Raw genomic sequence first — 12,711 nt, 5'->3', positions numbered from 1 at the left:
GCAAGGCCCATCACTCCTGTCACCACGCCTTTCCCGCTTTCTTCTCTCTCCGAATAGAGGAAGCCGTGGCCCGTGAAAACCCCTCACGTTTGTCCCGCCTTCCTCCCCGTGTAGGCCTCAAGGGGGCCGGAAACAACATTGGCTAGTATTAGTATTATTATTTCTGTTATTATTTCTATTATTATTATTATTATTATTATTACTTTTTCAATTTCTTCTCTCTCCGAATATAGAAAGCCACAGCCCATAAAACTCTTGTTATGTTTGCCCTGCTTTTCTCCTCAAAGGGGCTAACCTTAATAATAACTATTATTATTAATCATATTATTATGTCTATTGTTATATCTATTGTTGTTGTTGTTGTTTCCTACTTTCTTCTCTACGAAAATAGAAAGCCACAGCCCATAAAACTCTTCTGTTTGTCCTGCTTTTTTCTTCAAGGGGGATAACCGCAATAACTATCATTATTAATTCTATGATTATCTATCTATCTATTATTATTATTATTATTTCCTACTTTCTGCTCTCTCTGAATATAGAAAGCTGTGGCCCATGAAACTCCCTCATGTTTGTCCTGCCTTCCAGTGTAGGCCTCGAGGAGGCCAAAAACAACATCGACTAGTATTAGTATTATCATTTCTATTATTATTATTATTATTATTATTATTATTATTATTATTATTATTATTATTACCTATTTTCTTCTCTCTCTCCAAATACAGAAAGCCACGCCCCATAAAACTCTGTTATATTTGTCCTGGGTTCTCAAGAGGGCTAACTACAATAACTATTATTAATTCATTATTAATCCTTTTACAGTAGAGTCTCACTTATCCAAGCCTCGATTATCCAAGCCATTTTTGTAGTCAATGTTTTCAATATATCGTGATATTTTGGTGCTAAATTCGTAAATACAGTAATTACAACCTAACATTGCTGCGTATTGAACTACTTTTTCTGTCAAATTTGTTGTATAACATGATGTTTTGGTGCTTAATTTGTAAAATCATAACCTAATTTGATGTTTAATAGGCTTTTCCTTAATCTCTCCTTATTATCCAAAATATTTGCTTATCCAAGCTTCTGCCAGCCCGTTTAGCTTGGATAAGTGAGAGTACTGTATTATATCTACTTTCTTCTCTCTCGAAATACAGAAAGCCGTGGGCCATATAACTCTCCCATATTAGTCCTGCCTTTCTCCTCAAGGGGGCTAACAACAATAACAACTATTATTACTATTATTTGATACACAATAAGATTAGTCCACAGCAAACAAGGTCACTATGCTGGCTGTTGTATTGGATCACACGTCGGACCCCTCCCATGTGTCCAGGACTATGTGATGTAGTATGGAGGACCGTCTCTTAAAGGACAGTCTCAGGCTGAAAGAAGCAGCATCTTCTCTCTACCTGCCTGAGGCTCCGTGGCATTTCTGTCTCTGGCACAGATATAATTTTCTCTGCAAGACGTTCTGAGAGAGTTACGGGGTTGAGACTCTTCCCAGCAGAGTGAACACACACTTTAATATTGTATCTCGGATCATTTTGCCCCCGGTTCATGATGGCTGGGCGAGATGTCTTCCAAAGGCATAGGGCAGTGTCATCCTGAAAGAATGGGGAAGACGTTGTAGAGGCCCCATTGCGCACATTTTAACCTCTTTGCCGGCAATATAGTTTTCTATTGCTTGAAGGGACGTTTCATGGTCATACAATGTTTTGACAGGCTGAATTTTATGTCTGTTCTAGTATCTAGCTTGAGAGATGATGCCGGGCTCCACATGGCTGTGGTCCTCATTGTCATGTCCCTCACAGCCCTGAAACGTTCATTTAAAATGTTTTCAGTCCTATATTGAAACTGCAGTCTTAGTTGGACAAATATAATTGGTGTTCAGACAAAGTTTTAGGGAGCCCAGGAATTATTTGGAAAACCTCAGGTTAGTTGCCTTCAAGGATCTTTCCTGCCAGTGGTGACCTTTGTTCTGCCTTGTGTAAATAAAGAAACATCTGACTCTCTTCTAAGTTAGGTTGGAGGAATGACATTTGACACCGTAGATCATATTGTTTATTTAAAATGTGAGATTTAGAAAAACCTTGTTTACCTAACTGTATCTTGCTGACTTTGTGTTTCAAGAAAGAGATATTACTGATTCTGGTAGCAGTAGTTTGTTGTCGTTAATGGCATTTATGTGCTGCTCTGAATATGCTACAGTAGAGTCTCACTTATCCAACCTTCGCTTATCCAATGTTCTGTATTATCCAATGTAGTCTGCCTTTTAGAAGTTAGTGTTTTTGTAGTCAATGTTTTCAATATATTGTGATGTTTTGGTGCTAAATTCGTAAATACAGTAATTACTACATAACGTTATTGTGTATTGAACTCCTTTTTCTGTCAATTTGTTGTAAAACATGATGTTTTGATGCTTAATTTGTAAAATCATAATATAATTTGACGTTTAATAGGCTTTTCCTTAATCCCTCCTTAATATCCATCATTTTCGCATATCCAACAATCTGCTGGCCCATTTATGTTGGGTAAGCGAGACATTACTGTATATATAAAAAAAATTGTTCAGAATATAGAATTCTGTTGAGGATTCCTTGAGGATTCCTTTTTCCTTCCTCCAACTTGCATCCTCTTCATGGTCCTTTGAGTAGGTCTCCTCTCCTAGTTCATTTGTCATCTCTCCCACTGAGGCAGCCTTCCTGTTTCTATACTGCCCTCCAGTGACTGCACCTGAGTGCTGCATACATGCATACCTATTTATTTCTTTTTGGGAACCCAGTACGGAGTGGATTTTTAAAAGAAACGATCCCACCAGTATTTTAAGTTGGATAACAAAGGGTTCATATGGCTCATTTGGTCCAGATCCATTTAGCCATGCAGGAGCCTCTGTGGAACAAACAAACATACATACACCTACACTTCTGTATGGAGAGATGTTTATGCAGAACTTCACAAAGCAGTTTGCATGTAATGATTCAAACGAGAAGCCTTTAAAGCAGCCCAGTGTTATTTTTCCTCCTTTCCCCTGAGGACGTTGGTTCTTCAGAAGGCCTGGAGATGGTGGGATGGAGGGGCAAATTAGAAAAAAAAGCTTCTAGCCCACGCATAGGGCAAACTTCAGACCTCCAGGTGTTTTGGACTTCTACTCCCACAATTCCCAAGAGCCTACCAACTGTTGGGAATTGTGGGAGTTGAAGTCTAAAACACCTGGAGGGCCGAAGCTTGCCCATGCCTGTCCTAGACAAAAAGGCAAGTTGGGAATGTCAGGGAAAGAAGGTGCTTGCCTGTAAGTCGCAGTGGGCCTGTGTTTACATAAATGGCATGTATGTATCATGCCGCTTGCCCATCCTTGCTACTTCCACTGTTGTGGATTGGAAAAAATATATATGCTTTGTCTCCTTAATCCCAGTGAATACAGTGCATAAAATGTACAGAGTTTTGGGGGTGTTCCCAAACCCATTTTTTAAAAATGTGTCCTGGTAAGGATGTGCATGCAGCCCTTAGGAAAGCAGTTTGAAAGAACTGAAATCTGCTTGTGGGTTATGCCGGGGAATGGCTGTGACTGCTTCTCTGTATTTGGATGGTTTCAACTATTTTAAGACATTGGCTAGGATATCATTTCAGATTCTGCTGCAGTATCACTTGGGCAGCTTTCCAGAAATAACTTATATAATCTGTGCTACAGGGAGAAGGAAGTCGGTGTTTTACACTCAGCAGTGTCAATATTAGATTTCGATGCTGAAGAGGAAAGACAGTTCCAGGGTGCAGTTTTGTAGGGCTGATTTAGCAGGCAGGTATTATATATAAATGGGAATGCTGTCTATTGAGATGTTGTCGTCTTTACTATAGGAATTCCCTTAATAGGGGTTTGTCTTGCATCACAGAACATGTTGCTTTGATGCAGAACAACAAAGCAAGGGCTAATAATAAAACAAAACAATGTGGCCATAACATAGTCAAGCAAAATATCCATCTTGCTTTAAAAAAGCCATTGTATTGTTCAGTAAGGAGCCCAGTTACAAAACAGATTTGACACCACTTTAATTGCCATGGCTCATAGCTACAGCTCCCAGGGCTCCATAGCATTGAGCAGTGATGATCAAAGTATTGTCAAACTGCATTAATTCCACAGTGTAGATGCACCACTGATCAGCAGCTAGGCTAAGTACAAAAATGGATAGTTCAGTCCTCATTGTTTTGTTTGTTTTTAATTATAGTTTTATCTTGGACTGAGAAACCCACACACCATTTCCTCAGAGATATAATGGTCTTATTTTAGCTTTTACTTTTGATTTCTAATGTTGAGAAAAGATGGGTCTGTTGAACCTGCAGAAGAGAAGGTTGGGAAGAAACACGAAAGCCACGTCTGAATATTTGAAAGGGTCTCATAAGGAAGAGGGAGCTTGTGTTCCGCTGCCCTCGAGACTGGGATTCAATGGAGCAATGGGTTCAAATGACAGGAAAGGAGACTCTGCCTGAACATTATTAGAAAGAACCCCCTGACCCTAAGAAGAGCTGTTCAGCAGTGGAACTCTCTGCCTCAGAGTCCGGCGGAGGATCCTTGTTTGGCGGCTTTTAATCAGAGGCTAGATGGCCATTTGTGGGTGGTGCTTTGATTGTGCTGTTCCTGCCTGGCAGAAAGAAGGGAGTTGGATTGAATGACCAATGGTGGTCTCTTCCAATTTCATGATTCTAAGAAATCCCTGATGAATAGAAAAGATGGTCCTTGTGGTATCTTCCAACTCTGGCCTAAAGAGCATGAATCAAATTCCTTATCCAGAGTAACATTTCTTCTCTCCAGTCAGACATACTTCAGTTTCAACTAAAATCTATATTTTATGCCCGCTTTCTCAGCAGATTTCCCCCAGCGATATGGCTGCCTCATCAACACCCAGGTGCAACTCAACCTCCATGGAGAGCTCCTCGATTAAAAAGGTGAGTATATTACTCTTGCTTCAAAAACTAAAATATCTCTGGGTATTAGCTGTTTGCTGAAACATCGGTATTGTTCTTTGTATCTTTAGTTTTATCATTTATAGTTCTGGGAAGCACAGATGAGAAGCCCAAGAGTCAGGCATCTCTGTTTGAAGAGAGTCATGTTGATCTGTTGATGCAGAGGAGGGAGATTTGCCTTGTGGCACTTTTTGAACTACTAGCTCTTTTTTAGCACAATTGGATGAAAAATCACTGCTTTAACAGTATTGAAGGGATGTTCAAGCCTCAGTTACGAACGCTGCGTTAGAGAGTTATCAAGGTGGGATCAATTGGAATAGGATGCTGCTAATTGGGACACTGATCAGTATAATTGCACCGTGACGTTGTGTAATTTCCACCTTGTTCTTGATCTAACTGGATGATGAGATTAACATGTGTGAAGTTTCTCTCATAAGACAAAGAGCCTTCCTTTTCAAATGTTATTTCCTTGTTAGCCTTTGAAAGATGGACCGAACTGGGAACACAATGAAGAAGTACCTCGTCTGCCGGGGGAAACACGAGTCACAGGTAAAAACAAAATGCATTTTGCTCCCAGAGCAAGTTTAAATGTGCTGGAACAGCAATAGCAAAACATTGGGAAACACCAGGATTTTTACTGCAAAATTATTGATTTAAAGGACTGAGGCAAATTGTTGTTGCATTTCTTCTATTGTAAGACGCATCTTAATTTCAGTACTATCAGTAACAACAGAAGTACATAAGATATTCTAAGATGAATCTCATTGTGTTGTCGAAGGCTTTCATGGCCAGAATCACTGGGTTGCTGTTAGTTTCCCAGGCTGTTTGGCCATGTTCCAGAAGCATTCTCTCCTGACGTTTCACTCACCTATATGGCAGGCATCCTCAGAGGTTGTGAGGTCTTTTGGAAACTAGGCAAGTGGGGTTTATATATCTGTGGAGTAATGTCCAGGGTGGGAGAAAGAAAGAACTCTTGTCTGTTGGAGGCAAGTGTGAATGTTGCAGTTGGCCATCTTGATTAGCATTGAATAGCCTTGCAGCTTCAAAGTCTGATTGCTTCTTGCCAGGGGGGAATCCTTTGTTGAGAGGTGTTAGCTGAACCTAATTGTTGCCTGTCTGGAATTCTCCTGTCTTCTGAATGTTGTTCCTTATTTATGGTCCTGATTTTAGAGTGTTTTTTTAAAAAAATACTGTACTGGTAGCCATATTGTATTCATTTTCATTGTTTCCCAACGCATGCCATTTTTAGAGATGTTTATCTAGGAAAATGTGTGTCTTAAAACTGAAGAAATACAGTATCCATTTGGATTGCATACAAGTAAATCTTAGGTATCAAAAGAAGACGCAACTCTTTTATACACAAATCGGGAATTCAGCATTAATCAAAGGCTTTGTTTAGACTGTAGCAAAGAGATTAATACATGTTGAAAGACTATAAAAACAGACAACAAGTATTCAGAGACTTATTTTTTTATTTGTAGCTATGAAGCAAATTGGAGAAAACTTCTCAAGGATATTGTTGCCTTCTTAAGGATACTATTGCATTTCAGTTTTAATGTATTTATAATGTTACTTATTTGCTATGTTTTGTCCCTGTTTAGAAAATTGGTGATATTTTCTTTCGAAATGTGTTGTAAGGGCAGGAAAGCGCCTGTATCGGGTGAAGAACAATCTGAATAGTTTGAATACTTCTAGATGTTAAGCTTCAGATTCTCCAGACAAATATTTCTGTAGAAACCAGGCTGTTCTAAAGGAACGATGGTTGCCTTTTCCGTGCATTTAGAGATATTTGACAGTGTTAGCTGAGTTCAGGGCCAGAACAGCCAACTTTACATCTCTTTATCTATACAGGGATGGAGGAGGAAGAGGAGGAGGAAGTCTCTTGGAAATATTGCCGTATTTTTATTGTAAACCTGTTGTTCCTTCCTCAGACAAAGAGGTCATTTACATGTGCCCCTTTAACGGTCCTGTCAAAGGAAGAGTATACATAACAAACTACAGGCTCTACCTGAGAAGCGTGGAATCGGTAAATACTCTCTAGTAGTACTCTAATGTGTGGAGCAAGTTATCGTGGTGGCTTCTCCGCCCAAAGTGACTCAATTTACAATCATTTTACAATCATTGCTCTTGTCTCAAACCTATAATTATGTTACCTCATTTAGCTCATTTGGCTTTAGCGTTAAAGCTTTCTGTGGACATATTTTAGGGCAATACTTGCTTGCCCGGGTTATTTGAAAAAGTTAAATTTTTTGATTGCACAAAATGCATAAGGTTGTGGGTGAACTACAACTGCCATCATGTCAGGTGAACCCCCAGAAACTCCATCAGTACTTAAAGTTTGTGATGTTGGGCAAGTTTGCTCTGGATGCATCATGGGTGGGGTTCAATGCCAAGTTGGGTCCAGATCCATCATTGTTTGGGTTCATAGTGCGCTCTGGATGTAGGTGAACTACAACTCCTATAAATCCCGCCAAAGACCTCCAGTATTTTTTCCTTGTCATGCGGGATCTTTGTGCCAAGTGAGTTCCAGGTCCATTTTTGGTGGAGTTCACAGGGAACGCATCACATTCGGTCTTGACTATTTGGCCTTGTGATTGATAGCGAACTAGGATATTTTGCAAAATAAAACTGGGATTAGCGGTGTGTTTTTGTGTTCGGAGTAATCTGTTTGATCCTTTCCTCAATCAGGATACCGTGGTGATATTAGATGTTCCTCTGGGTGCTATTTCAAGGATTGAGAAAATGGGAGGCGCATCGAGTAGAGGAGAGAATTCATATGGATTGGACATTACTTGCAAGGTAATAATATATCAACAGTCTTTCCCCATCGCCACCCATCGTGTTTTATGCTCTTGCTCATATAAGCACAGCCAGGCAAACTGGAAAATAAACTTCCCCTAAATGACAAGTAATACAGTATATTACAACATTTATTTTAAATGTGCATCCTATGTCTAACCCTACAAGGGCTTTCACGGAATCTCTTGGTGTGTATTCGTATGAGAAAGCAAAAATTTATATGCGGAAAATGCTTTTATTTTGTCTATCAGGGCACTTGGGATGTATCCGTTGGCTTATACGTGTGTTTGCATTTGCTTTATTTTTTAAAATTTATATTCTGTAATTCAAATTTTAGGATATGAGAAACTTGCGCTTTGCACTGAAACAAGAAGGCCACAGCAGAAGAGATATATTTGAGCTGCTGACCAAATATGCTTTTCCACAGTCACATAACTTGGTGAGTTTGTTTTGCTGGACATTTCAATTCTTATCCTCAATAACAACAAAATAAAGAAAGCAACAAAAACAAACGGCAAATTTGAAAATAATTGCAACAGTTTCCTTTATTTAGACTTAGAATTGAAGTTCAACGAAGGGCTAAAAGGCTAAAAGTTCCTATGCAGGTCTATAGAGATGGGTAACTGAAATGGGTCCAGGGGATACATGGGTTGCCAAAAAAAAAGGCCTCTCTCCAAAGCAAGGCCAGAAACAAATGTGAGTAGATCAATAGGTACCACTCTGGCAGGAAGCAATGGCGCTCCATGCAGTCATGCCAGTGGCCACATGACCTTGGAGGTGTCTACGGACAACGCCAGCTCTTTGGCTTAGAAATGGAGATGAGCACCCACCCCAGAGTCAGACACGACTGGACTTAATGTCAGGGGAAAACCTTTACCTTAACCTGTGTATCCTGGTTCTTTTATATTCCTGTACTAATTTATTTATTATTTATTTATTTATTTGCGACATTTATATACTGCCCTTCTCACCCCGAAGGGGACTCAGGGCAGTTTACAAGTATATATACATACAATATATTATATTATACAACTATATCGCAATATTATTAGTAATATTGCATGTAATATAAATATACAATTATAATAGTGAATTATAATTATTATTACATTGTATTACATCATAATATTATTAATATTACATGTATATACAATGTATTATAATATTAGTATGCCTTGTTTGTTTTGGGTCTTGGAAACTACTCTTGTGCCTTGTATCTTGTGGACTATTTCTTACATTTAGAATTTGAAGTTTTTACTATTTTTGCTGAACTGCTTTTTATATAATCTTCCTTTGCTGATTTAACTTGCACTGGACTGTGGCTGTTAAGAGGTGCTTCCTGCTCTGGAGTACAACAACTAGCATCTAAGAGCAGGAAGAATGTTAGGCCCGACTGTGTGCACTGGGCAATTACAAGTGAATAATCTGGTCAATAAACGACACAGGAATGAATCTCTGTGATTTATGACAGAGAAAAATCTTGCGTAAGCAGTTTATTATGGCCAGCAGCCAGTTGCTTGCCTCTTTCAGCCGTGCCAACATCTTTGTGTCTGCACTTGGCTGAGGCTGCTAGGATTTTTCACTAAATATTTCATATTTGTGCAATATAGATTTTCACTTCACTTTGGGTGTCAGGTTAAGCTGGCCTGTGATTCATTTTTAATGTTGACCACTTTGAACTGCCGGAGTTGTTCTAGCTTAGATTGCAAATGCAGAAATGTAGATGTAAATGTAGAAAAAGGATTGGTTTTGCTCTGAGTGTGGACGTGAGTGCCAGGTTTAAACATTTGAAAGGATGTCTCACTTAGGAGGAGGAGGAAGGCTTGCTTCCTGCTGCTCTGGAAATGAATTCAAACTGCAAGAACAGAGAGTCCACCTAAACCTTGGAAAGAATTTATTGGCAGAGAGAGTCGTTCAGCAATGGAATAGGCTGCTTTGAGTCCCCTTCTCTGGAAGTCTTTAAGCGGAGGCTAGATGACCATCTGCCAGGAGGGCTTGGATTGTGCCTTCGTGCCTGGCAGAATGATGCTGGACTGGAAGACCCTCGGGATCTCTTCCAACTCTATGAGTCCTCTAGTTGCTGTTCGACTGCAGCTCTCATCAGCATTATTGTATTATCTTCATTGTGGGAAGACATCTCTCCCTGTTTGAGGGTAGAGAGAACTCCTTGAAACTTTGCAATAAGCTCGCTCTCTCCTCCTGCATTTTTTTCCTGGTGAAAAACAAAAGAGTGCTTTTTAATGGGTAGGAAAATGACTGAATTTTTAAACATCCACTTTTCATATCGACATAGACATAAGCAGAGCAATCTCTTTAAAATGAGGGCTGTGTTTGTTCAGTCTTTGTTCACCCAATGGAATGGCTTGAATTGGGTTTAATTTTAATGAGCATATTCAGTTTCTAGTAACTATGCCTTGTTTTTATTACATTGTTTTGTATGTTTTTGTGTTGATATTGGATGTTTTGTTTATGCTGGAAGCTGCCCTGAGACCCTTACCGGGAGATAGAATGGTATACAAATAAAGTGTTGTTGTTTTTGTTGTTGTTGTTGTTGTTGTTGTTATCTTCTGTTGGAATTCCATCAACTAATTAATGTTTTTGTGTCATCCCTAACAGCCTTTTTTTGCATTTCTCAATGAAGAGAAATTTCCTGAAAACGGTTGGCTAGTTTACAATCCTATGGTGGAATACAGAAGACAGGTAAGTTTCCTTTTATCTTGGCATCTACAAAGCTGTTTTTACTCTCGGGTTTTAAACACGGTGGTCATTTCTCCGATTTTGCTTGCTACTGTGGGCTTAAATGGATAGAGAAATAGGACATTGGAGACATTTTATTCTTACTTTATGAGCCTTAAAAAGCATAATTTGGGAGATTGACTGTGATATAAATCTAGTGGTGCATTTTGTGTTGTATTTTTTAAATCAGAATAGAAGTATTTAAAAATTACTGGATTATTGTAGAATTGGTCTGAGCAGAGAGTGCTTTGAACAGATATTAAAACTCTTCCAAAACTTCCTCGTCAAATGGTTTGGGGAACAATAGAATTGAATATATATCTGAAGCTTGAATTGCCTTTACGCACTGCACTGCATTTGACCCTCGTGACTCACTCTGATATCTCTCCTTGTACTTTTGCTTTTAGTAAAACAAATGTCCATACTCAAACAGTCTTGTAAATATAATCCAAAGACTGCAAAGTCCAGAATTTAAGAAAGAATAAAAAAAGAGAATCCCAAAAGTATAGATGGGACAGAGTTGGTAGAAAACAGTTCTCTTGTTGCTGGACTTTTCCTCTGTATCCCAAAGTTCTTCCACTTGTTGTCTCAACCTTAATGTTCCTATTGACTTCTCCCGTTGCTCGTTTATGTAGATACCTCTTTTAAGTTGGTCGGTTATTGCCACCCTGTGGCCATAATAGCACACGTATTATGTTCCTATTGTTTTAAGCAGACTTGAGAGATGGCACCGTAAATGTCCCCTCTTTTGTCTTTCAGGGTCTGCCTAATGACCAGTGGAGGGTCACATTTCTCAACGAGCATCACGCTTTGTGCGACACGTACCCCTCGCTTCTGGTCGTGCCATACAACACCACAGACGATGATCTCAAAAAGGTGTCTGCTTTTAGATCCCGAGGTAGAATACCAGTAAGTGATTTGAGTGATGGAAACTGTTCTGCGTAGCATAGAATTGCTAATCAGAGAGTATTGGGTGCACCTGCCCTCGTGATATAGTCTGCAATGCGGCACGTGTTCATAGAGTGCATTTAATTTATTTTTCGTGTCTAAAAGATTTTGTCATGTTTCCCAATTAGCAGTCCTGTTGTATCATTGACTAAAGATGTAATTGTGGTCTTGGATGAGTGTCCTAGGGGAGATAGGGCAGAATACAAATAAAGACGTCTTATCATTTTATTATTATTATTGTCTGACACAGCAAACAAGATAGATATGCTGGATTTCGTATCACAAAATCACAAGTCGAACACTTCCCAAGTGTCTAGGACTGTGTGATGTATTTTCGGATGATGTGCGCAGATCCCAGTAGGGTGGCCTTTTGCATTTGGCAGATCATAATTCTGTCATTGTCTATTGTTTCCAAATGCCGGCTGAGATTTTTTGGCACGGCACCCAGTGTGCCCATCACCACCGGGACCACCTGCACTGTTTTCTGCCAGAGTCTTTGAAGTTCAGTTTTGAGGTCCTGATAGCGGCTGAGTTTTTCCTGTTGTTTTTCGTCAATGCGACTGTCACCTGTTATTGTTGTTGTTATTATTATTGGATGATACCTTAACCCTTTTCTCTTCACCTGCAAATACTTTTTCACTCTATAGCAAAGGCAGAGAACTTTAAAATAATGCCTGTTTAAGAGGAATTCGATTGGACTGTGTTAGACTTTACTTTGCTTGGCCAGCCCTTTGCTTGGCACACAATATTTGTCAGACTCTAATAATAATAATAATATTGCCTCCCCACTTAAAGCGGTACTTATTTTTCTACTCGCATTTCTGTTTTCGACCTGCTAGGTGGGCAGGTGAGCTGGGGCTGACAGCAGGTGCTCACTCCGATCTGGGCTCGAACTGCCGACCTTTCAATCAGCAGGCCTTTCTGCAGCCAGCAGTTTAGCCTGCTGTGTTGAGCCCGGCCACTTCACTTTCTGTTGTTTTTCTTGAGTGTAATGGTAAATTACAAAAGTGGTTGTTTTGTGGGTTATTTTAAGAGCCGCTCTCTCTGTGTGAAACCAACGGAGTTTTACACTGTTACCTTATTGTTGCAGCATGTGGTTTTCTATTCAGTCCTTGAGAAAGGGCCTCCAATTTGGGTCATTCACTCTTGTACTTGCAGTGTTTAAATAGTTCAATAGTATGCTACCTGAATTCTTTTGGGGAGAGGGGGCCAGATATAAATACAGCTATTATTATTATTACTAGTAGTAGTAGTAGTAGTATGATTCACGGG

General features: G+C 39.5%; 1 protein-coding gene across 11 annotated transcripts in view; it reads left to right on the top strand.

The window, feature by feature from the left end:
• mtm1 (myotubularin 1) overlaps window positions 1–12,711 on the top strand; it is a 28,118-nt gene that overhangs the window by 146 nt on the left and 15,261 nt on the right. For 6 of the 11 annotated variants that reach the window (XM_062964058.1, XM_062964057.1, XM_062964056.1 and 3 more), the window contains 7 exons: window positions 4,858–4,938; window positions 5,433–5,505; window positions 6,888–6,982; window positions 7,645–7,755; window positions 8,093–8,194; window positions 10,372–10,455; window positions 11,251–11,400. In XM_062964058.1, the coding sequence (XP_062820128.1) occupies window positions 4,876–4,938; window positions 5,433–5,505; window positions 6,888–6,982; window positions 7,645–7,755; window positions 8,093–8,194; window positions 10,372–10,455; window positions 11,251–11,400 (678 nt within the window). In that variant the 5' untranslated portion in view covers window positions 4,858–4,875. Of the gene's footprint in view, window positions 142–539; window positions 622–3,688; window positions 3,794–4,857; window positions 4,939–5,432; window positions 5,506–6,887; window positions 6,983–7,644; window positions 7,756–8,092; window positions 8,195–10,371; window positions 10,456–11,250; window positions 11,401–12,711 lie in introns of those variants that run through there. The other 5 variants (XM_062964062.1, XM_062964060.1, XM_062964055.1 and 2 more) reach the window with 5 other exon arrangements.

This window comes from Anolis carolinensis, unplaced genomic scaffold, assembly GCF_035594765.1.
Source record: "Anolis carolinensis isolate JA03-04 unplaced genomic scaffold, rAnoCar3.1.pri scaffold_12, whole genome shotgun sequence".
NCBI lineage: Eukaryota > Metazoa > Chordata > Lepidosauria > Squamata > Dactyloidae > Anolis > Anolis carolinensis.
Note: the sequence above shows the minus strand (reverse complement) of the source record. Positions and strands in the feature narration are given on the sequence as shown.